Raw genomic sequence first — 23,689 nt, 5'->3', positions numbered from 1 at the left:
ACCCACTAACTCTGTAGCACTGGCCTCAGTGGGCTGAAACCCACTAACTCTGTAGCACTGGGCTCAGTGGGCTGAAACCCACTAACTCTGTAGCACTGGGCTCAGTGGGCTGAAACCCACTAACTCTGTAGCACTGGGCTCAGTGGGCTGAGACCCACTAACTCTGTAGCACTGGGCTCAGTGGGCTGAAACCCACTAACTCTGTAGCACTGGGCTCAGTGGGCTGAAACCCAATAACTCTGTAGCACTGGGCTCAGTGGGCTGAAACCCACTAACTCTGTAGCACTGGGCTCAGTGGGCTGAGCCCCACTAACTCTGTAGCACTGGGCTCAATGGGCTGAGACCCACTAACTCTGTAGCACTGGGATCAATGGGCTGAGACCCACTAACTCTGTAGCACTGGGATCAATGGGCTGAGACCCACTAACTCTGCAGCACTGGGCTCAGTGGGCTGAGACCCACTAACTCTGTAGCACTGGGCTCAATGGGCTGAGACCCACTAACTCTGTAGCACTGGGCTGAAACCCACTAACTCTGTAGCACTGGGATCAATGGGCTGAGACCCACTCTGTATCACGGGAGTGAAGCAGGCTGGGTGCAGGGAGTCAAGAAGGGACGGTTTTAACAAGCCACAAGTGGTAAGCAGGGAGTGTCCAGATGGTTTCACACATGGCTGTTTTCTGTAATAGGAGCTCTCAGCCCCACTAGGCCTCATCTACAGTACTGACTGGTGTGTGTAGACTCACACATCTCCTCTTGTTATGGAATGACGATTCCACTTACTGCATCCTGTATCAGCGGAAAATGGAACCATGGGCCTGTGTGTGAGTGCGTGCAAGTGTGTGGGTGTATGTGCGTGTGTGAGCATGTGTGTGTGTGTGTGTGAGTGCGTCTAAGCGTGCGTGTTTGTGTGTGTTTGTGTGTGCATGAGCGTGTGTACACCTGCGGAGCAGGGAGGGGAGGACCAGGGAGGACTCAAGGGTAGAGAGAATTGACCACAGCACTGTAGTCTATAATGGTGTAGCATTTCATATCTGCAGCACCATGCAGAAACCATCTGTAGAAATAAGACAATGAGTGTCACCATCCCTTTTCAAGTCATGTGTTATCGCTCTGTTCAGATGGTTGAGATGGAGTGTGCTTGTCCTCCATTATATGGATCCTATTTCTTTCTGCTTATGTATTCCGTACAGTACGTGGGTTTTTTAAAACCCCAGTGTGTACTGTAGCGTAGCCTAGCCTAGCCTAGCCTAGCCTAGCAGCTAATTACATCCCACTCTGTTTGGTTCTAGATCTCCCACATGAAAAGCCAACCTGAGTTAGACTCATCTCATCTCTTATTGGTTAATGAGTGTCAATTAACAGACAGTAAGATGGCCGACTCTGTCACAGAGGAAGCAGAGGACTGCTGTCCAGGGTTAGTGTTGGAGACCTGAGAGGCCTCTTCTCTTTCTGTCCGTCCATCAAGTCAATCTGATATGCATACAGTACAGACAAGCCAGCCCAGCCAACAGGGAGAGAGAGTGCTGCGCTGCATCTGAAATTACCTATATAGTGCACTACTTTCCTCTAGAGCCATACGGGCCTTGGTCAAAAGTAGTGTACTATGTAAGGAATAGGGTGCCATTTCAGACAAATACTCTGTGTGCTACTAGCCTGGAATTCAAACTGAAATGCTCCGTTTTACCATTGTATCAGTTTGTATTACCGGCTGGCGTGCAACTGCTCGAAGCATCATTTACATTACATTTAAGTCATTTAGCAGACGCTCTTATCCAGAGCGACTTACAAATTGGTGCATTCACCTTATGATATCCAGTGGAACAACCACTTTACAATAGTGCATCTAAATCTTTTAAGGGGGGGGGGGGTTAGAAGGATTACTTTATCCTATCCTAGGTCACACATAGACGAGAGAGATATAACAATGATTTAACTGTAACGATGAATACAATAGTATTCAACAGGGTATTGAATCAGAATGCCACAACCCCTGCATGCTTTCTCTCTGACGCACCTCCTGTATCTTATGGTTCTCTCTTAAGATGTGTGTGTCTGGCGCGAAGAAATGGCGTCACGTGGAACACTATAGGAGGAAAACAGAAGGCAGAAGGCCACGGACCATGGGAATGTAAAGTCTAAAACAGAAGGGCCACGGACCATGGGAATGTAAAGTCTAAAACAGAAGGCCACGGACCATGGGACTGTAAAGTCTAAAACAGAAGGGCCACGGACCATGGGAATGTAAAGTCTAAAACAGAAGGCCACGGACCATGGGAATGTAAAGTCTAAAACAGAAGGGCCACGGACCATGGGAATGTAAAGTCTAAAACAGAAGGCCACGGACCATGGGAATGTAAAGTCTAAAACAGAAGGCCACGGACCATGGGAATGTAAAGTCTAAAACAGAAGGGCCACGGACCATGGGAATGTAAAGTCTAAAACAGAAGGCCACGGACCATGGGAATGTAAAGTCTAAAACAGAAGGCCACGGACCATGGGAATGTAAAGTCTAAAACAGAAGGCCACGGACCATGGGAATGTAAAGTCTAAAACAGAAGGCCACGGACCATGGGAATGTAAAGTCTAAAACAGAAGGCCACGGACCATGGGACTGTAATGTCTAAAACAAAAGTTTGATAATTGTAATGTCGATATAGACAAAATGCTGGCTGTACAATTTAGCTACCTAGCCAAAACGTTGCCTATTTGCCAACCATGATTTACCAACCTAGCTAGCCTACTTCCTGTGAAACTGGAGGGCGCGCAATTCAAATAAATAATCATAGAAATTAATATTAAACATTTAGGTACATACAATGGTCTTATATCAGTTGAAAGCTTAAATTCTTGTTAATCTAACTGTCTGATTTACAGTAGCTATTACAGCGAAAGCATGCACTGCAATTGTTTGAGGACGGCGCCCCACAACAAAATATTTTTCCACCGGCGCAGGTTTCATAAATTCCTAAACTTTGTTTCAACAAGTCAAAATAAGTTTCTATTTATTTCTCAGATACCCTAAAATGTAATCAAACGATAATATTTCTTACGGAAAGAAGTATGTTCAATAGGAAACCAAATTTAGGTGCGTCTTGTCTTCATGGCGCGTAAAAACACACATTTCCAAGACTGTGTCCTTCCACTAAAACTGTTATTTCTTATTCGTTTTGGAAGTTACATGCCTGAAACCTTGAACATAGACTGCTGACACCCAGTGGAAGCCATAGGAATTGCATCATGGGAGCTAGAATTGAGTATGCCCTCATACTTGCCATTGGAAGAGCATGGTCTCACAACAACAACAAAAAATCTGGTTGGTTTTTCTTTGTATTTTCTCCTACCATATCTATTGTCTTATACTCTCCTACATTATTTCAACATTTCTACAAACTTCAAAGTGTCTTTCCAATGGTACCAATTATATGCATATTCTGGCTTCAGGGCCTGAGTAACAGGCAGTTTACTTTGGGCATGTCATTCAGGCAGAAATTGAGAAAAAAGGGGCCTAGCCCTAAGAAGCTCTAGCTACCTAACCAAGCTAGTGCAGTTCATGTTAGACAATTTCAGTTGAAACTGGATCGAGAAAGGTCTGGGTTCAAAATTAAATGTATTGACTGCCACACCATGTACATAAACCATGACTAGCCATGGCATCTAGAAGTGTTTTCCCATTTCCATTTTGTCATGTCTCTTTTGTCATGGTTTGCAGCAGCACTGACAGCTATGTTGACAACCCACTGACAGCTGTGTTGACATGACAACTGGGTCAGAGTTCCAAACTGAATGATATGTGATTGGACATTGCATACAGTCAGTTGCATGAAATATGATCGATTTTTTTTATCTCTTGCGATGCGATGCAACCAAGTTGCAGGCAATTTTTTGGGAACCAAATGAGCCGGCTCTTTTAAGTGAATGAAACCAAATGAGCTGACTCTTTTATGTGAATGGAACCAAATAAGCTGACTCTTTTATGTGAATGGAACCAAATGAGCTGACTCTTTTATGTGAATGGAACCAAATGAGCTGACTCTTTTATGTGAATGAAACCAAATGAGCTGACTCTTTTATGTGAATGAAACCAAATGAGCTGACTCTTTTATGTGAATGAAACCAAATGAGCTGACTCTTTTATGTGAATGGAACCAAATGAGCTGACTCTTTTAAGTGAATGGAACCAAATGAGCTGACTCTTTTAAGTGAATGGAACCAAATGAGCCGGCTTACCGAAAAGACTTGGAATGCCCATCACTAACACACTGAACAACCCAGATGCAACTTTATTGCAAGCAACATAAATTGCATCCAGATAGTTTTGAGTGACATCGGCTTAATGACAGGGAAATAAATCACCAGGGTTCAACCTATCCCCTACAAAAGTGCACTACCGTTGACCAGGGCCCTGTGGGTCTTGCAGTGCAGGACCCTATAGTTTCTGGTCAACATAAATCCAATACATAGGAAATACGGTACCATTTGCGACAACAGCCCAGCCCAGAGTTGAGGTACTGTAGTTGTCACATGCATTGATGTGAGAGCTGGGACCTGTTCTCAGCTGTGTCATCGGGAAACCTGAGCTGGAGTGTAGGCGAATGAATATGTGCTGACTGCAGATCAACAGCTGTCCAGGTCCAGCTTAGGGTCAAAGGCAGCCAGGAGACAGACAGCTAAAAAAGCAGGATCCACAATCCAGAGATACACCCCCTCAGCTTGTTTCCATAAACCTCCTAGGCAGTGGACAGTATACTCTAGTCCACGATACTATACACACTAATATACTATATACTCTACTCTACTATACAATACTCCACCATATACTGCACTCTAATATACTCCACTCTACTATACTCTACTCTACTATGCTATACTGTACACTCTACTATACTATACCATGCTATACTCTATATACTCTGCTATAATCTACTATACTCTACTATATACCCTACTGTACCCTACTATAGTCTGCTATACTCGGCTACCTTTAGTTAGTGTGTGTTCGCTGTCGCAAGAGAAGAAGTTGTGTGGCTGACAGACTTTCACATGATGTTCCTAACTGAAGCGTGTACGTCCAACCAAAAATGGAAGTGTTGAGAAGTGTGTGTATTGTGGTGTGCAACGCCTTTTCTGTGCAGGACTAGGGCTACTTGTCATCCTAACTTTCACCCTGACTCTTTTACTCAACAAGACTTATTTAACTCAGTTCTTTATGTCTGCCCTGTTTTAATACATTATTCATGTGAGATGAGTGATTGGCCTCGGCCGGCCTGCGGTCCACAGCAGCTGGTCCAAACCCAGGGACATAAGCTCTGTCCCTAATGTCACCCTATTACCTCAGGACCAATAGGGCTCTGGTCAAAAGTAGTGCACTATATAGGGAATAGGGCTCTTATTGGGCTCTGGTCAAAAGTAGTGCACTATATAGGCAACAGGATGCCAATTGGGACGCATGCCAGACTAATCACATTTAGAATCTCCAACGCCTCTTACAGTTTGCTCTTTCATGTACAGCCTAAAGTGTGTTTCAGAGAGGTAAGGGGTGGGAACTCGCCCATAAAAATGAAGTAACAACGTTTCCATATCTATTGGCATTTTCCATTAGAGGTTTCCCAAACCGCCATGCATATCCACCGCATTATGGTTTATGGTAGTTGGTGCTCTGTCCTGTCTGTTTACAGGTTTATGGTAGTTGGTGCTCTGTCCTGTCTGTTTACAGGTTTATGGTAGTTGGTGCTCTGTCCTGTCTGTTTACAGGTTTATGGTAGTTGGTGCTCTGTCCTGTCTGTTTACAGGTTTATGGTAGTTGGTGCTCTGTCCTGTCTGTTTACAGGTTTATGGTAGTTGGTGCTCTGTCCTGTCTGTTTACAGGTTTATGGTAGTTGGTGCTCTGTCCTGTCTGTTTACAGGTTTATGGAAGTTGGTGCTCTGTCCTGTCTGTTTACAGGTTTATGGTAGTTGGTGCTCTGTCCTGTCTGTTTACAGGTTTATGGTAGTCGGTGCTCTGTCCTGTCTGTTTACAGGTTTATGGTAGTTGGTGCTCTGTCCTGTCTGTTTACAGGTTTATGGTAGTTGGTGCTCTGTCCTGTCTGTTTACAGGTTTATGGTAGTCGGTGCTCTGTCCTGTCTGTTTACAGGTTTATGTTATTTGATGCTCTGTCCTGTCTGTTTACAGGTTTATGTTATTTGATGCTCTGTCCTGTCTGTTTACAGGTTTATGGTAGTTGGTGCTCTGTCCTGTCTGTTTACAGGTTTATGGTAGTTGATGCTCTGTCCTGTCTGTTTAATGACAGAGAGGGTCAAGTAATGCTGACATTCTGTGATAGGGTCATGAGAGACAAAGGGTTGTGATTGGTTGGCTGGGATGTGAGGAGAAGTGAAGAATCAAGGGTAAATGTAATTCATGGAGAGCTGCACAGCATAGTGGTGTGTTAGCCAGTCCAGGGCATGTAAACCTTCACAGCACAGTGGTGTGTTAGCCAGTCCAGGGCATGTAAACCTTCACAGCACAGTGGTGTGTTAGGGGACACAAACCTTTACTGCTCATCATCTGTGACATGGAAGAGATCTCTCTCCACCCTTTGCTCTGTCTCTCTCTCTACCCTCTGCTCTGTCTCTCTCTCCACCCTGTCTCTCCCTCCACCCTCTGCTCTGTCTCTCCCTCCCTCCACCCTCTGCTCTGTCTCTCCCTCCACCCTCTGCTCTGTCTCTCCCTCCACCCTCTGCTCTGTCTCTCCCTCCACCCTCTGCTCTGTCTCTCCCTCCCCCCTCTGCTCTGTCTCTCCCTCCCTCTGCTCTGTCTCTCTCTCCACCCTGTCTCTCCCTCCACCCTCTGCTCTGTCTCTCCCTCCCTCCACCCTCTGCTCTGTCTCTCTCTCTACCCTCTGCTCTGTCTCTCCCTCCACCCTCTGCTCTGTCTCTCCCTCCCTCCACCCTCTGCTCTGTCTCTCCCTCCACCCTGTCTCTCCCTCCACCCTCTGCTCTGTCTCTCCCTCCCTCCACCCTCTGCTCTGTCTCTCCCTCCCTCCACCCTCTGCTCTGTCTCTCCCTCCCTCCACCCTCTGCTCTGTCTCTCCCTCCACCCTCTGCTCTGTCTCTCCCTCCCTCCACCCTCTGCTCTGTCTCTCCCTCCCTCCACCCTCTGCTCTGTCTCTCCCTCCCTCCACCCTCTGCTCTCTCTCCCTCCCTCCACCCTCTGCTCTGTCTCTCCCTCCCTCCACCCTCTGCTCTGTCTCTCCCTCCCTCCACCCTCTGCTCTGTCTCTCCCTCCACCCTCTGCTCTGTCTCTCCCTCCCTCCACCCTCTGCTCTGTCTCTCCCTCCCTCCACCCTCTGCTCTGTCTCTCCCTCCCTCCACCCTCTGCTCTCTCTCCCTCCCTCCACCCTCTGCTCTGTCTCTCCCTCCCTCCACCCTCTGCTCTGTCTCTCCAGCGTATCTGCTCTCAGGAAGAGGCAAGACGTGCGACCAGTATCCCCTCACTGGAGCGTGAATACTGGCTGTCCACCCCCTCGTCCCCTTCCTCCCCCTCTTACTCCTCCTCCTCCTCATCCTCCTCCCTTTCCTCCTTCTTCCCCTTCCACTCATCCAAATATGATAAATCTGGTTTCCAGCTGCAGAGGGTGTGTGAGACAGATCAACTGGTGTCTGACCCTGTGTTCATGTGTGTCTGTACATAATTATCACCACAGGTATATATTTCTAGCTGTCCCTCTACACTGCAACCAAAGACAATGACGACAGACATACAGTATTTATAAAGAGATTGGTTTGTACAGCAGTCATGTATCACATCCACCTACTGTTACACAGCACGAGATGCATCATTTTACCTTTATTTAACTAGGCAAGTCAGTAAAGAACAAATTCTTATTTTCAATGACGGCCTAGGAACAGTGGGTTAACTGACTTGTTCAGGGGTAGAAGGACAGATTTGTACCTTGTCAGCTCGGGGATTCGAACTTGCAACCATTTCAGTTTCTAGTCCAATGCTAAACCACTAGGCTACGCTGCCACGTATACAGACTCATCCTCACTTACTGGAGAAACTTGATATAAAATATTGTTCATATGTACACCACTGAAACACTAGGTTACACACCGCAAGGCTTCTCTAAAGTGCTCTTTGCATTATCATCCCTGACCGACTGTTCCTATTACTTCTCTGTCTACTTTTAGCTGAATAGAAAAGAATGCCCATTTAATTTGGCTGAAGGCTTTCAATGTTGTTGTTTTTGAACCCACTGGTGAATGTACGGTGAAGGTTGCAATGGTGCTGCAGACTACAGCCACGTCTCTCTCTCTCTCTCTCTCTGAGTCCTGATCTAGGATCAGTTTTGTTTTTTAAAGACAGTTTTGCCTTTTTAGATCACATAAAAGTACATAGACAGGAAAGACCTGATCCTAGATCAGTACTCCTACTTGGAGACATTTCATTAATACGTATCTGATATCTAAGACTGGTTCCTCTCTAGGTTTCTAGAAGTCTTGCCTTTCTAGGGAGTTTTTCCTAGCCAACGTGCTTCTACACCTGCATTGCTTGCTGTTTGGGGTTTTAGGCTGGGTTTCTGTACAGCACTTTGTGACATCTGCTGATGTAAAAAAACAGCGTTATATATATAAACGTGATTTGATTCGTATCAGACATGGACCAGAATAGAGTCAAATGCTATCATCAACGGCCACTGTTTTCTATCTAACTATGTCAGTATTGACGAAAAGCTCTCACAAAGCACTCAGTACAATACTGATTAATGAACCAGTCTGGGTAAGTTTCAAAAATGCAATAAACATTGATTAGAGACAAATCGGACTCACTTCTTTTGGGGAAAATAATACAATTGGATTATATATTAATTCCTCATATAGCATTGCCGTTTATTTCAGTTGACTCTCTGCAGAGTTACATATTCTATATTGAATCTCTATTTATGACACACGCTAAGAGAGGCTATCCAAATCCAGTCTGTTAAAGATTACTCTTCACTTCTATAAGCGTGTGTGTGTGTGTGTGTGTGTGTGTGTGTGTGTGTGTGTGTGTGTGTGTGTGTGTGTGTGTTGTGTTTCTGTAATGTCATGACCATGGCAAGACTTGTGCCAATGTCGACATGAAATTGGGTATTAATACTACTTGTCATATCATGACGACACTGCGAGAGAACCTGTATGATTATATCTAAACAACGTTAGAATTTCAAAAATCAGAGGCGTCACTGGCCTTGGTCTGCGTGACATAATAACACAATATGCACCGTAATTTCCGGACTATAAGCCGCAACTTTTTTCCCAGGCTTTGAACCTCGCGGCTTAAACAATGACGCGGCTAATATATGGATTTTTCCCACTTTAAAAATGTTTTTCCCCAAAAAACACATTCTGTGACGCTCAGTTTTTTGGCGGCATGAAGCTTTCATTAGACCAATGAAATTGCCGAATGGGTTAAGGTCAAACAACTTTTTTGTTTACTGTTTAGATTAAATCGAGCGCTCTCAAACTTCCCATCATTCTGATTACGGTAGTCATTTTGTCACCCTCATCATGGCAAAGACACGGAGAAATGCATATGATGCAGCTTTCAAGTTGAAGGCGATTGATCTGGCTGTTGGAAAAGGAAATAGAGCTGCTGCACGGGAGCTTGGTCTTAATGAGTCGATGATAAGACGTGTTTCGTTAAAGCCTATTTATTTTTGTTACAAGCCGTGTTTCGTTAAAGCCTGTGTAAAGTTAATTTGTTTCAATGTACCGGCAGGCACCTGCGGCTTATAGACATGTGTGGCTTATTTATGTTCAAAATAATATATATTTTTTAATTCAGTGGGTGCGGCTTATATTCAGGTGCGCTCAATAGTCCGGAAATTACGGTAGTTACATGTATCAGAGAACAATTTACCAAAACATCTAAATCCATTCCAGAGATGGAAATACATGTGAATGTGGAATTTGGACAATAAGTAGAATTCAGAGTCAAAAAGTCAACAAAGAAAATCAGTAACGATGACATCATGAAAAAGTATCCCAACACACTGACAAATCTCTCACTCTCCTTGGAACTTTGAAACTTGGTCACTTACTAAGTTAGGTTACTTCTGTGTGTGGGTTTGGAACCAGGCCCAGACAATGCATGTTTAGTTTCATTAGTTAGACAGAGTGGGTTTGGAACCAGGCCTGGGCCAAGGCATGTTTAGTTTCATTAGTTAGACAGAGTGGGTTTGGAACCAGGCCTGGGCCAAGGCATGTTTAGTTTCATTAGTTAGAAAGAGTGGGTTTGGAACCAGGCCCGGACAAGGCATGTTTAGTTTCATTAGTTAGACAGAGTGGGTTTGGAACCAGGCCCAGACAAGGCATGTTTAGTTTAATTACTTAGACAGAGTGGGTTTGGAACCAGGCCCGGCCAAGGCATGTTTAGTTTCATTAGTTTGAGTGTGTTTGGAACCAGGCCCGGCCCGGCCAAGGCACGTTTAGTTTAATTAGTTAGACAGAGTGGGTTTGGAACCAGGCCCAGACAAGGCATGTTTAGTTTCATTAGTTAGACAGAGTGGGTTTGGCCCAGGCCCGGCCCGGCCAAGGCACGTTTAGTTTAATTAGTTAGACAGAGTGGGTTTGGAACCAGGCCCAGACAAGGCATGTTTAATTTCATTAGTTAGACAGAGTGGGTTTGGAACCAGGCCCGGACAAGGCATGTTTAGTTTAATTAGTTAGACAGAGTGAGTTTGGAACCAGGCCCGGACAAGGCATGTTTAGTTTAATTAGTTAGACAGAGTGGGTTTGGAACCAGGCCCAGACAAGGCATGTTTAGTTTAATTAGTTAGACAGAGTGAGTTTGGAACCAGGCCCGGACAAGGCATGTTTCAATCCTTTCCTCTGTTCCATCTCCTTACTTCCTTAACTTGTCACATGTCAGGGACAGTCTGTGGTCTGCAAGAGAGAGTCCTTTATGTACTGCTACTGCTGTGTGTGTGTGTAGGTTGGTGTGTAAACCGTGTTGTGCAGCTAATGCTGAAACCAACCCCGATAACATTTCATTCTGGGCCACAAACACCACCATTCATCCACCAGTGTCATTAACTACTGGACAGATGTTGTGCCTATGCAGTGTTCGTAGCCTACTTCTGCGATGGCGTGGCGTATATGGCCCAACAGTGAAAATGAAATGGGAGGGCAACAACACAGACAAACCCACGCAATGTTGATGACACTCCGATGTTCAGACGATGGGAATTAAATTAGTCTGCAACGCTCAACTCAAAACAGTGGTGCTTAGTTTACTGTAGCTGCTTAGAAAAGTCATTCAAAGCCTCGACTTTTTCACTCAATGAGGTAACTTCGCAGTGCTACTAAAAACTCCATAGTAGAATACTTTATCTATTTATCCAGTCGGCTTGTTGTTGTGTGTCGTAAGATAAATATGCCTCTCGAGGCTCATTCAAGTTGCGAGAGCCAAAGGAGTGAAAGGTATTGTGACAAGCAGTCAACGCACAACAATTTTTTATGCAATCAAGGGGGAAAACACTGTTGAAAGCAGTTTTGTCAAATGTCCTGTGTGATGAATTGAAACATGTACTATGTGTTAATGTGTTTAGATGTAAAATGGCTGCAAATAGCCAATGGGATTTGTATGCAAGGGTTGAGTTATTTGAATTAACAAATGATAATGGGGTTTCCGTTCTTGCATTGAAGTGATTGGATTACGAGATGCAAGGGCAGCAAAAGTTTAACGATGTATGGGAGAGTTGGGCTGAAGACACTGTAGAGAGTAGTCGACTGTAATAAGGAGAACATTAAATAAATCTGTTCCGTTTATTATAAGTACGCTTTGGAGTCTTCAGTAAAAGAACCCAGCATCTTAGGACGCAACAGACTGTGTTTTGAAAGCAGTTTTGGTCTTTGTTTTAAAAAAAAAAAAAGGCGGATCCCAGTTATACATTGCTACGACGTTTATTTCTCTACTCCTTCAACTGCGCGTGGCATCGTTTTACAAATGCAGTTTTACAACCAGTTTCAAGCACAGGTGTGCAACAGAGCTCTTAAAGGGTCAATGTCATACTTTGTAAAAGAAACAAACAAACAAATATATTTGAGTGAATAATAATGAATAATTATTGATATATTCATATTTAGAATAAAATTATTATAATAAATAATAAGAATCAGGATGTTACGTCCAATGGAGTAAATGCAGACGGACGAACCCCACACTTCAGTCTATGCACATGTTATAGGCACTATGCTTAACCAATTGGGCTACAGGTGATAATGCTTATTGCTAATAAGCACATGGCCCAGATTGCCCTGATTTGCGTGAAGAGGAGGCGGAGAAAAAGGGGCCATGAGAATTCATAGGTGATCAAATAAACCCCCACTTCCGCCCATTCTGTTAGCAAACGTGCAATCTTTGGAGAATAAAATAGATGACCTACGCTCAAAATTAAACTCCCAACGGGACATTCAAAACTGTAATATTTTATGCTTCACGGAGTCATGGCTGAACGACGACATTATCAACATACAGCTGGCTGGTTATAAGCTGTACTGGCAGGATAGAACAGCGGCGTTTGGTAAGACAAGGGGCGGTGGATTATGTATTTTTGTAAATAACAACTGGTGCACGATATCTAAGGAAGTCTCGAGCTATTGCTCGCCTGAGGTAGAGTATCTCATGATAAGCTGTAGACCATACTATCTACCTAGAGAGTTTTCATCTGTTTACATACCACCACAATCAGAGGCTAGCACTAAGACAGCAGTGAATGAGCTGTATTCTGCCATAAGTAAACAAGAAAATGCTCACCCAGACGCTGCGCTACTAGTAGCTGGGGAATTTAATGCAGGGAAACTTAAATCTGTTTTGTCATGTTAAATGTGCAACCAGAGGGAAAAAAACTCTGGACCACCTTTACTCCACACATAGACACATATAAAGCTCTCCCTCGCCCTCCATTCGGCAAATCTGACTATAATTCTATCCTCCTGATTCCTGCTTACAAGCAAAATTTAAAGCAGGAAGCACCAGTGACTAGATCAATAAAAAAGTGGTTAGATGGAGCAGATGCTAAGCTACAGGACTGTTTTGCTAGCACAGACTGGAATATGTTTTGGGATTCCTCCGATGGCATTGAGGAGTACACCACATCAGTCATTTTACATTTTTATTTTTTTATTTCACCTTTATTTAACCAGGTAGGCTAGTTGAGAACAAGTTCTCATTTGCAACTGCGACCTGGCCAAGATAAAGCATAGCAATTTGACACATACAACAACACAGAGTTACACATGGAATAAACAAAACACACAGTCAATAATACAGTAGAACAAAAGAAAACAAAAAGTCTATATACAGTGAGTGCAAATGAGGTAAGTTAAGGCAATAAATAGGCCATGGTGGCAAAGTAATTACAATATAGCAATTAAACACTGGAATGGTACACGTGCAGAAGATGAATGTGCAAGTAGAGATACTGGGGTGCAAAGGAGCAAGATAAATAAATAAATACAGTATGGGGATGAGGTAGGTAGATAGATGGGCTGTTTACAGATGGGCTATGTACAGTTGCAGTGATCTATGAGCTGCTCTGACAGCTGGTGCTTAAAGCTAGTGAGGGAGATATGAGTCTCCAGCTTCAGAGATTTTTGCAGTTCGTTCCAGTCACTGGCAGCAGAGAACTGGAAGGAAAGACGGCCAAAGGAGGAATTGGCTTTGGGGGTGACCAGTGAGATATACCTGATGGAGCGCGTGCTACGGATGGGTGCTGCTATTGTGACCAGTGAGCTGAGATAAGGCGAGACTTTACCTAGCAGAGACTTGTAGACAACCTGTAGCCAGTGGGTTTGGCGACGAGTATGAAGCCAGGGCCAACCAACGAGAGCATACAGGTCGCAATGGTGGGTAGTGTATGGGGCTTTGGTGACAAAACGGATGGCACTGTGATAGACTGCATCCAGTTTGTTGAGTAGAGTGTTGGAGGCTATTTTACAGATGACATCACCGAAGTCGAGGATCGGTAGGATGGTCAGTTTTACGAGGGTATGTTTGGCAGCATGAGTGAAGAATGCTTTGTTGCGATATAGGAAGCCGATTCTAGATTTCATTTTGGATTGGAGATGCTTAATGTGAGTCTGGAAGGAGAGTTTACAGTCTAACCAGACACCCAGGTATTTGTAGTTGTCCACGTATTCTAAGTCAGAGCCGTCCAGAGTAGTGATGCTGGACGGGTGAGCAGGTGCGGGCAGTGATCGATTGAATAGCATGCATTTAGTTTTACTTGCGTTTAAGAGCAGTTGGAGGCCACGGAAGGAGAGTTGTATGGCATTGAAGCTCGTCTGGAGGTTAGTTAACACAGTGTCCAAAGAGGGGCCAGAAGTATACAGAATGGTGTCATCTGCATAGAGGTGGATCAGAGAATCACCAGCAGCAAGAGCAATATCATTGATGTATACAGAGAAGAGAGTCGGCCCGAGAATTGAACCCTGTGGCACACCCATAGAGACTGCCAGAGGTCTGGACAACAGGCCCTCCGATTTGACACACTGAACTCTATCAGTGAAGTAGTTGGTAAACCAGGCGAGGCAGTCATTTGAGAAACCAAGGCTGTCGAGTCTGCCATTAGAATGTGGTGATTGACAGAGTCGAAACCCTTGGCCAGGTCGATGAATAGGGCTGCACAGTAATGTCTCTTATCGATGGCGGTTATGATGTCATTTAGGACCTTGAGCGTGGCTGAGGTGCACCCATGACCAGCTCTGAAACCAGATTGCATAGCGGAGAAGGTATGGTGGGATTCAAAATGGTCGGTAATCTGTTTGTTAACTTGGCTTTCGAAGGCCTTAGAAAGACAGGGTAGGATAGATATAGGTCTGTAGCAGTTTGGGTCTAGAGTGTCACCCCCTGTGAAGAGGGGGATGACCACGGCAGCTTTCCAATCTTTGGGAATCTCAGACGATACAAAAGAGAGGTTGAACAGGCTAGTAATAGGGGTTGCAACAATTTCGGCAGATAATTTTAGAAAGAGAGGGTCCAGATTGTCTAGCCCGGCTGATTTGTATGGGTCCAGATTTTGCAGCTCTTTCAGAACATCAGCTATCTGGATTTGGGTGAAGGAGAAATGGTGGGGGTTTTGGCGGGTTGCTGTGGAGGGTGCCGGGCAGTTGACCGTGGTAGGGGTAACCAGGTGGAAAGCATAGCCATCCGTAGAGAAATGCTTATTGAAATTCTCAATTATAGTGGATTTATCGGTGGTAACAGTGTTTCCTAGCCTCAGAGCAGTGGGCAGCTGTGAGGAGGTGCTCTTATTCTCCATGGACTTTACAGTGTCCCAGAACTTTTTTGAGTTAGTGCTACATTATGCAAATTTCTGTTTGAAAAAGCTAGCTTTCAGCTTTTCTACCTCCTTGTGTATATTTATTCCTAACTTCCCTGAAAAGTTGCATATCACGGGGGCTATTTGATGCTAATGCAGAACGCCACAGGATGTTTTTGTGCTGGTCAAGGGCAGACTGGTCTGGAGTGAACCAAGGACTATATCTATTCCTAGTTCTACATTTTTTGAGTGGGGCATGCTTGTTTAAGATGGGGTTGTACCTGGTAGGTTCATTGATCATTTGTGTGAGATTGAGAGCATGAAGCTTAGATTGTAGGATGGCCGGGGTGTTAAGCATGTCCCAGTTTAGGTCACCTAGTAGCACGAGCTCAGAAGATAGATGGGGGGGCAATCAATTTACATATGGTATCGAGGGCACAGCTGGGGGCAGAGGGAGGTCTATAGCAAGCGGCAACAGTGAGAGACTTGTTTCTGGAAAGGTGAATTTTTAGAAGTAGAAGTTCGAATTGTTTGGGTACAGACATGGATAGTAATACAGAACTCTGCAGGCTATCTTTGCAGTAGATTGCAACACCGCCCCCTTTGGCAGTTCTATCTTGGCAGAAAATGTTATAGTTAGCAATAGAGATTTCAGGGTTTTTGGTGGTTTTCCTAAGCCAGGATTCAGACACGGCTAAGACATGCGGGTTGGCTGAGTGTGCTAAAGCAGTGAGTAAGAAACTTAGGGAGTAGGCTTCTAATGTTAACATACATGAAACCAAGGCTTTTACGGTTACAGAAGTCAACAAATGAGAGCACCTGGGGAGTGGGAGTGGAGCTAGGCACTGCAGGACCTGGATTAACCTCCACATCACCAGAGGAACAGAGGAGAAGTAGGATAAGGTTACGGCTAAAGGCTCATTGGCTTCATCAATAAGTGCATCGATGACGTCGTCCCCACAGTGACCCTACGTACATACCCCAACCAGAAGCCATGGATTACAGACAACATCCACACTGAGCTAAAGGCTAGAGCTGCAGATCCTCAAAAGGTGTTACAGCTGCACCATTGAGAGCATCCTGACCGGTTGCGTCACTGCCTGGTATGGCAACTGCTCGGCCTCCGGCCGCAAGGAACTACAGATGGTAGTGCGTACGGCCCAGTACATCACTGAGGCCAAGCTCTCTGCCATTCAGGACCTCTATACCAGGCAGTGTCAGAGGAAGGCCCTAAAAATTGTCAAAAACTCCAGCCACCCTAGTCATAGACTGTTCTCTGCTACCGCACTCCAAGCGGTACCGGAGCACCAAGTCTAGGTCAAAGAGGCTTCTAATCAGCTTCTACCCCCAAGCCATAAGACTCCTGAACACCTAATCAAATGGCTACCCAGACTATTTGCATTGCCCCCACCCCCCTTTTACACCGCTGCTACTCTCTGTTGTTATCATCTATGCATAGTCACTTTAATAACTCTACCCACATGTACATATTACCTCAACTAACCGGTGCCCACGCACATTGACTCTGTACTGGTACCCCCTGTATATAGTCTCACTATTGTTATTTTACTGCTGCTCTTTAATTACTTGTTACTTTTATTTATTTTTCATATCCCTACATTTTTTTAATTTATTATAATTTTTTATATTTTTGAATAACCTACTTCCTTTCCTATATCCCTTTCCTTCTTTCCTTTCCTAGCTCCCATTCATTTTATTTATTTATTTTACAGTCCACCCACTTTTTAATCAAACAGTTTATTTTCTCTTGTCCACCTCTAGTCCACCAGATTCCTCAAGAATATGTAAGATCTTGGCCCCAGCAGACACCACCACAACAAAACATAGGTATTCATCAGACACTCTCTTTCTCCATTAAATCCTCGCATGTTTCAGAACCAGCTGGTGGAGGGAGAGATAGACTGGTAAAGATTTCTCATAATATTACAAAATGTCCCATCACGACACAAATAGCTTCCTGCAATGCGATTAGCATGACATTGCAACAATTTGTGTTTTTTTCCGGAAGAATCCGATAACATCTAAAATGGCATCTGAAGGATGTGGAGTCGGTAGTGAAAAAAGTGGTTGCGTCTGGAAGGAGGGAGAAAAAGGCGAGCCACGAGCGTTGCGTCACCTGTATTCTATGATGGACTTTGGGAGAGGGGTGTATTTGAGGTTGGAGATGTTAATGCGAGTGTAGCGAAATGCTTGTGCTTCTAGTTCCCACCATGCAGTAATATCTAACAAGTAATCTAACAATTTCACAACTGCCTTATACACACAAGTGTAAAGGAATGAATAAGAATATGTACATAAAAATATATGGATGAACGATGGCCGAACGGCATAGGTAAGACGCAGTAGATGGTATAGAGTACAGTATATACATATGAGATGAGTAATGTAGGGTATGTAAACATTATATAAAGTGGCATTGTTTAAAGTGGCTAGTGATACATTTATTACATCCAATTTTGAATTATTAAAGTGGCTAGAGATGAGTCAGTATGTGGCAGCAGCCTCTCTATGTTAGTGATGGGAGAGATGGGGACGATGTGTTTAGCAGCTTGGGAATTATATACAAACCCTATCAACACCAGCTAGAATTGTTATTGGAATTGTTATTATTAAGTAATTGTTATTCGTTTAACTGATGGTGTGCTCTGTTAAAATGTTATACAATTCTTTGGCTTCGAAGCCAACTGGTGTCTCGCTGCTCCTACCTATACTGGGCATAGAAATACTTCATACAATAGAACAGTTGCAAAAATATGAAATGAAATACAGAAATCAATGAATCACATCAACACCAGTGAGCTTCCCACGGGAAGGGGAAACAGGAAGGGGAAGGGAAAACAAAAATGGGAAGGGGACAGTTTACCAAAATATCTTTACCATGTACGCTGTCTATGGACGAGATATGACAGCAGTCCATGCTTTGTTTTTGTTTACCTAACCAATGTTTTCAAATGCTCACGTTTTAGCAGCCGTGGCACAAATCCAATTCAAGTCAATGGTACTTATTATAGTACTTATTTGTTTTCATGTTCCATGTTACAACTTGTAATTAACCTGATTTTTTTTGATTGACTTTATCCTCAACTGCTCTTCTGTTTTGTTTAAATACAACATTTAATAGTAGAGTAGCTGAATATACACCGAACAAGAATATTACACTACCGTTCAAAGGTTTGGGGTCACTTAGAAATGTCCTTGTTTTTGAAAGAAAAGCTATTTTTTTGTCCATTCAAATAACATCAAATTGATCAAAAACATGTAGACATTGTTAATGTTGTAAATGACTATTGTATCTGGAAACGGCTGATTTAATTTTTTATGGAATATCTACAAAGGCGTAAAAAGAGGCCCATTATCAGCAACCATCACTCCTGTGTTACAATGCCACGTTGTGTTAGCTAATCCAAGTTTATAATTTTAAAAGGCTAATTGATCATTAGAAAACCCTTTTGTAATTATGCTAGCACAGCTGAAAATGGTTGTTCTGATTAAAGAAGCAATAAATCTGGCCGCCTTTAGACTAGTTCAGTTTCTGGAGCATCAGCATTTGTGGGTTCAATTACAGGCTCAAAATGGCCAGAAACAAATAACTTTCTTCTGAAACTCATCAGTCTATTCTTGTTCTGAGAAATGAAGGCTATTCCATGCAAGAAATTGCCAAGAAACTGAAGATCTCGTACAATACTGTGTACTACTCCCTTCACAGAACAGTGCAAACTGGCTCTCACCAGAATAGAAAGAGGAGTGGGAGGCCCCGGTGCACAACTGAGCAAGAGGACAAGTACATTAGAGTGTCTAGTTTGAGAAACAGATGCCTCACAAGTCCTCAACTGGCAACTTCATTAAATAGTACCCGCAAAACACCAGTCTCAACGTCAACAGTGAAGAGGTGACTCCGGGATGCTGGCCTTCTAGGCAGAGTAGCAAAGAAAAAGCCATATCTCTAACTGGCCAATAAAAGGAAAAGATTAAGATGGGAAAAAGAACAGACACTGGACAAAGGAACTCTGCCTAGAAGGCCAGCATCCTGGAGTTGCCTCTTCACTGTTGACGTTGAGACTTTTTCCTCCAAACATAACGATGGTCATTATGGCCAAACAGTTCTATTTACGTTTCATCAGACCAGAGGACATTTCTCCAAAAAGTACGAACTTTATCCCCATTTGCAGTTGCAAACTGTAGTCTGGCTTTTTTATGGCGGTTTTGGAGGAGTGGGTTCTTCCTTGCTGAGCGGCCTTTCAGGTTATGTAGATATAGGACTCGTTTTACTGTGGATATAGATACTTTTGTACCTGTTTCCTCCAGTATCTTCACAAGGTCCTTCACTGTTGTTCTGTTTTGCACTTTTCGCACCAAAGTACGTTCATCTCTAGGAGACACAACGCGTCTTCTTCCTGAGCGGTATGACGGCTGCGTGGTCCCATGGTGTTTATACTTGCGTAATATTGTTTGTACAGATGAACGTGGTACCTTCAGGCATTTGGAAATTGCTCCGAAGGATGATCCACATTTGAGAGAAATACCTTTTTGTGGAAAGTTCTGGGATCTCTTATTTCAGCTCATGAAACATGGGACCAACATTTTACATGTTGCGTTTATATTTTTGTTCAGTGTAATTTGGGGAGTATAGCTGGTTTAATGCAGCCAGCTTTGGGCCAGAAAAAACACAAAGTATGTGGCCCACAGCTGGGCCGGAATAACATAGCTATGTGGGAAAACCACCGCTTCCAAAACACTTTGGTAGAACCTAAAAGTACCAGCAGCCATCTACACTTCCTCTAACTTGACACACTTGCACACTGTCCTGTTGTAATATTCACACAGACATTTTGAAAAAACACTTCAGACTCACTTCTATTTTACCTGTCACAGTTTCCTTCCCTTTTTCCAAGCAGACACAGTTCATGACAAAATAACATGTACATCCAAAGCTGAGATATTCTGTGGATGTCAGATTCATACCCCTTCTTTCCTTAGAACGTGTTATAGAGAAGGTACGAAGGCCCAATACCCCTCATTTCCATTTAATTTATCTTGTTCATGTTGTTGCTCTCTTAAAAGACACCAGGTTAAAAGGTTGAAGCAAAATCCTGTCACAACAAAGTGTGTTTTAGTTTAGTTTTTTGTTGTATTTTCTTCTGCAAGAGAAGCATTTTATTGTCTTACCCTGACAAACAACAACAATTTGATATTGGTATTGACTGAACAGAGCAGCCAAAAAGGCGCACACACACACACAACACACTACATACTTCACATCAGAGAATCACACTACTAACACACTACATACTTCACGTCAGAGAACCACACACGCACTACTAACACGCTACACACTACATACTTCACATCAGAGAATCACACACACACTACACTACGTCCCTCTTACCAGCCCTGCTTCTGCCATCACAAATTCCACTGCTGTCCAAGTAACTCTTTAGAGGCTCTAATACATTGTGCTTTAATTACGTGTCTAATTCAGCCACAGGGCCCGCTGCTTTGAAGGCCCAAGTCCCTTGTGTCCTCAGAGAGAGCACACTGATATGGCTCTATGCCACAGACAGGTGCTTTGTGCTCTGAGCCCTATAAGGCCTTTATCTTGGTGTCTCCGTGGCCCCCAGGGTCCCACTGAGGGAGTGGAGGCCTAGTGTCCCATTGGTTGTAAATGGACCAGTGATAAAATAAGCTGCTGCCACTGTGTACTCATTAATTATTCACAGTGGACTCCACCCACACTCCATTATGTAAATGTCACCTCGACGATGTGAGCGTTCAGGGGCAGATTTGTTTTTACAATTTAAACCCCAAAAAATGATCAGTTTCTGTTGGACAGTAATGGACAACTAAAGGGAATTGGCCCCCTCACACTCAGCATGTTGTATGAATATGTTTGTAGCCTAGGAACAGAAATATCATATACTCTTGGTCTACAATTAACAGAAAGTAGGCTGAGCAGATTTGTAAATATTAACCATATTTGCTTTAGTGATGTACTACTACTGTGTGTGAATTCATGTACAGGATGTGTTTTTTATATTTTTTTTTTCATATGTATTTTTATTTAACTAGGCAAGTCAGTTCAGAACAAATTCTTATTTACAATGACAGCCTAGGAACAGTGGGTTAACTGCCTTGTTCAAGGGCAGAACGACAGTACCTTGTCGATTCGATCTTGCAACCTTTCGGTTACTAGTCCAACGCTCTAACCACTACGCTACGCTGACGCCCCATCCTTATCGAATCAGAAAATGGCTAATGCATCTAACAAGCCATGTGTAAAAATAACAGTGTTCGCAAGATAAGTATAGGACACAACCCAGTTCCTGCTACATTGTGTGGCACTATGCCATGAATTAGAGCGGATGCTGACAAATAATGATCCGCCCTCTATCATTAATTGCAGCCGTTGGCCTTGCATAATCCTGAGCGTAATACAAAGCTCAACTTCTTTTCCTACCAACACCATTGAGTTTCCTCTTTCAAAACCCCAGGCTGACATGTTTTGTCAATCCTTCATCAATTTGTTTGAGTTTCTGTCATGGTAATGGTCCACTTGACTTCAGGACATTGGTCGACATTGAACATTTTAAAAACAAACTTGATTACAGAACTATTTTTGAAGCATTTCATATTGACATCGGGATTGTAGAATTATTTTATTAGTGAACTCTCTGTGAGCTTTACAGTGATAGAGTTCCTACACTATATATAAAAAAGTATGTGGACACCCTTTCAAATGAGTGGATTCGGCTATTTCAGCCACACCCTTTGCAGACAGCTGTATAAAATCGAGCACACTGCCATGCAATCTCCATAGACAAACACTGGCAGTAGAATGGCCTTACAGAAGAGCTCAGTGACTTTCAACGTGGCACCTTCGTAGGATGCCACCTTTCCAACTAGTCAGTTTGTCATCGAGCCAAATCACAGATTTAGCTGTGATGTGAAGGCAAATTATAATCTGCCCGGCTGTGACAGGACAGGCTTGGTGTGGGATAGGACAGGAGCAGATGGTCTTTAACAACCAGGAGAGAGCCTGGAAATGTAGTGGAGGCAGGAGCCTCTGTTTTTAATAATGCAGCATACAGGGGGAGCTGCTGTACCTGACAGTGACGCTGTCTGTCTGCCTGTCTGTGTTAGGTCTGTCTGTCTGCCTGTCTGTGTTAGGTCTGTCTGTCTGCCAGTATGTTTAGTTCGTGTTGGTAAAGCCTCACAGTAACTCCTCTACCTCCAGCTGAACAGACTCTCATCACCTATAGAGAGCAGGCAAGAGCGGATCTGCGGGTTCACATAACAGTACTACAGCTTTTCTTTGAGAGACCAAAATAATAATACTTCCCTTGTTGACAAGAAATAACACTGTCGAGGATATGACACAATTTCCAAGTTCACTGCGAACTAAGTGATTGAAACGGACAACAACAGGTTTTCCATCTGTGCAGAGCAAAGTATTTAATTTTGCTATTGTGTTTACCCCATTAGATGCGTGAAGATCTGGGCATAGTAGAGTTGCCTAGTAGGCCATTTGAAGCGTTATACTTTGTCACAGTGAATTGTAAACACGTTTTTTTATCATACCTGTGACATCTGAGGTCGGAGGTTGATCTCTTTGAGGTTGATGGACTGGGGTCGGAGGTTGTTGAGAAGTTGACACAGGAGCACTCCATCTCGGAGGGTCTGAGCCAGGTCGAATACCTGAGCAGACTCCCATGTTACCCGATGGTCGGGTGGAAGCACCTTGCAGTTGATCAGCCATAACGCGCACTGCCTCCAATACTCCATTTAGGTTTGAGATCAAACAAATCTTACGCGACAAATAGGAATCCTATTGGAGAATAATCAATAGAACGCACTAATACAACATTGTGTCCATTCAGCAATTTGTCATATAAACGATGAAAACGAAACTAGGTATAGTAGCAGGATTTAATTCTACTTCTCTCCGTTTCATAACAGAAATAAAAGTAAATTGGAAGACGCTAGGCTACTGTCCGTAGGCTACGTGTACTCTGTCCATTGATGACTGAACTCTTCCATCCGCTGACAGTAACGGCAACACTGTCCGTGCGCTCTTCCTCCCTAGCTCTCTCTCCCTCTCTCACTTGCTCTGTCCACGGGGCAAAACTACCACCCCCAGCCTCTCCTCTTCCGTTTGCCACTCATACAGAATGTTCCGTGTACACTGCGTTAGGCTACTACATTGATATTAGCGTTGTCACCTCATAAGGGACAGTTCGACATTTACTGGGAAGGAGGGGTCCATAAAAGGGATGGTTGGCAAACTTTTTTGCTTTTGGGAGAGTTGTGTGTTTTTTTTTATTGGGCACAAGGGATGGTAGTTTTTCCCTGGTTTACATTCCCTCTTCTGCAGGTTTTGCATTTGC

General features: G+C 43.7%; 1 protein-coding gene across 1 annotated transcript in view; it reads right to left on the bottom strand.

Moving 5' to 3' along the window:
- The window catches only part of LOC100286462 (guanine nucleotide exchange factor VAV3), a 174,144-nt gene extending 150,685 nt beyond the window's left edge, over positions 1-23,459 (bottom strand). Inside the window, exon 1 of the mRNA XM_045710531.1 lies at positions 22,884-23,459. Coding sequence (XP_045566487.1) covers positions 22,884-23,087 — 204 coding nt within the window. The 5' untranslated portion in view covers positions 23,088-23,459. The remainder of the gene's footprint in view (positions 1-22,883) is intronic.
- Positions 23,460-23,689: the final 230 nt, after the last annotated feature.

This window comes from Salmo salar, chromosome ssa29 (genome assembly GCF_905237065.1).
Source record: "Salmo salar chromosome ssa29, Ssal_v3.1, whole genome shotgun sequence".
NCBI classification, from domain to species: domain Eukaryota; kingdom Metazoa; phylum Chordata; class Actinopteri; order Salmoniformes; family Salmonidae; genus Salmo; species Salmo salar.
Note: the sequence above shows the minus strand (reverse complement) of the source record. Positions and strands in the feature narration are given on the sequence as shown.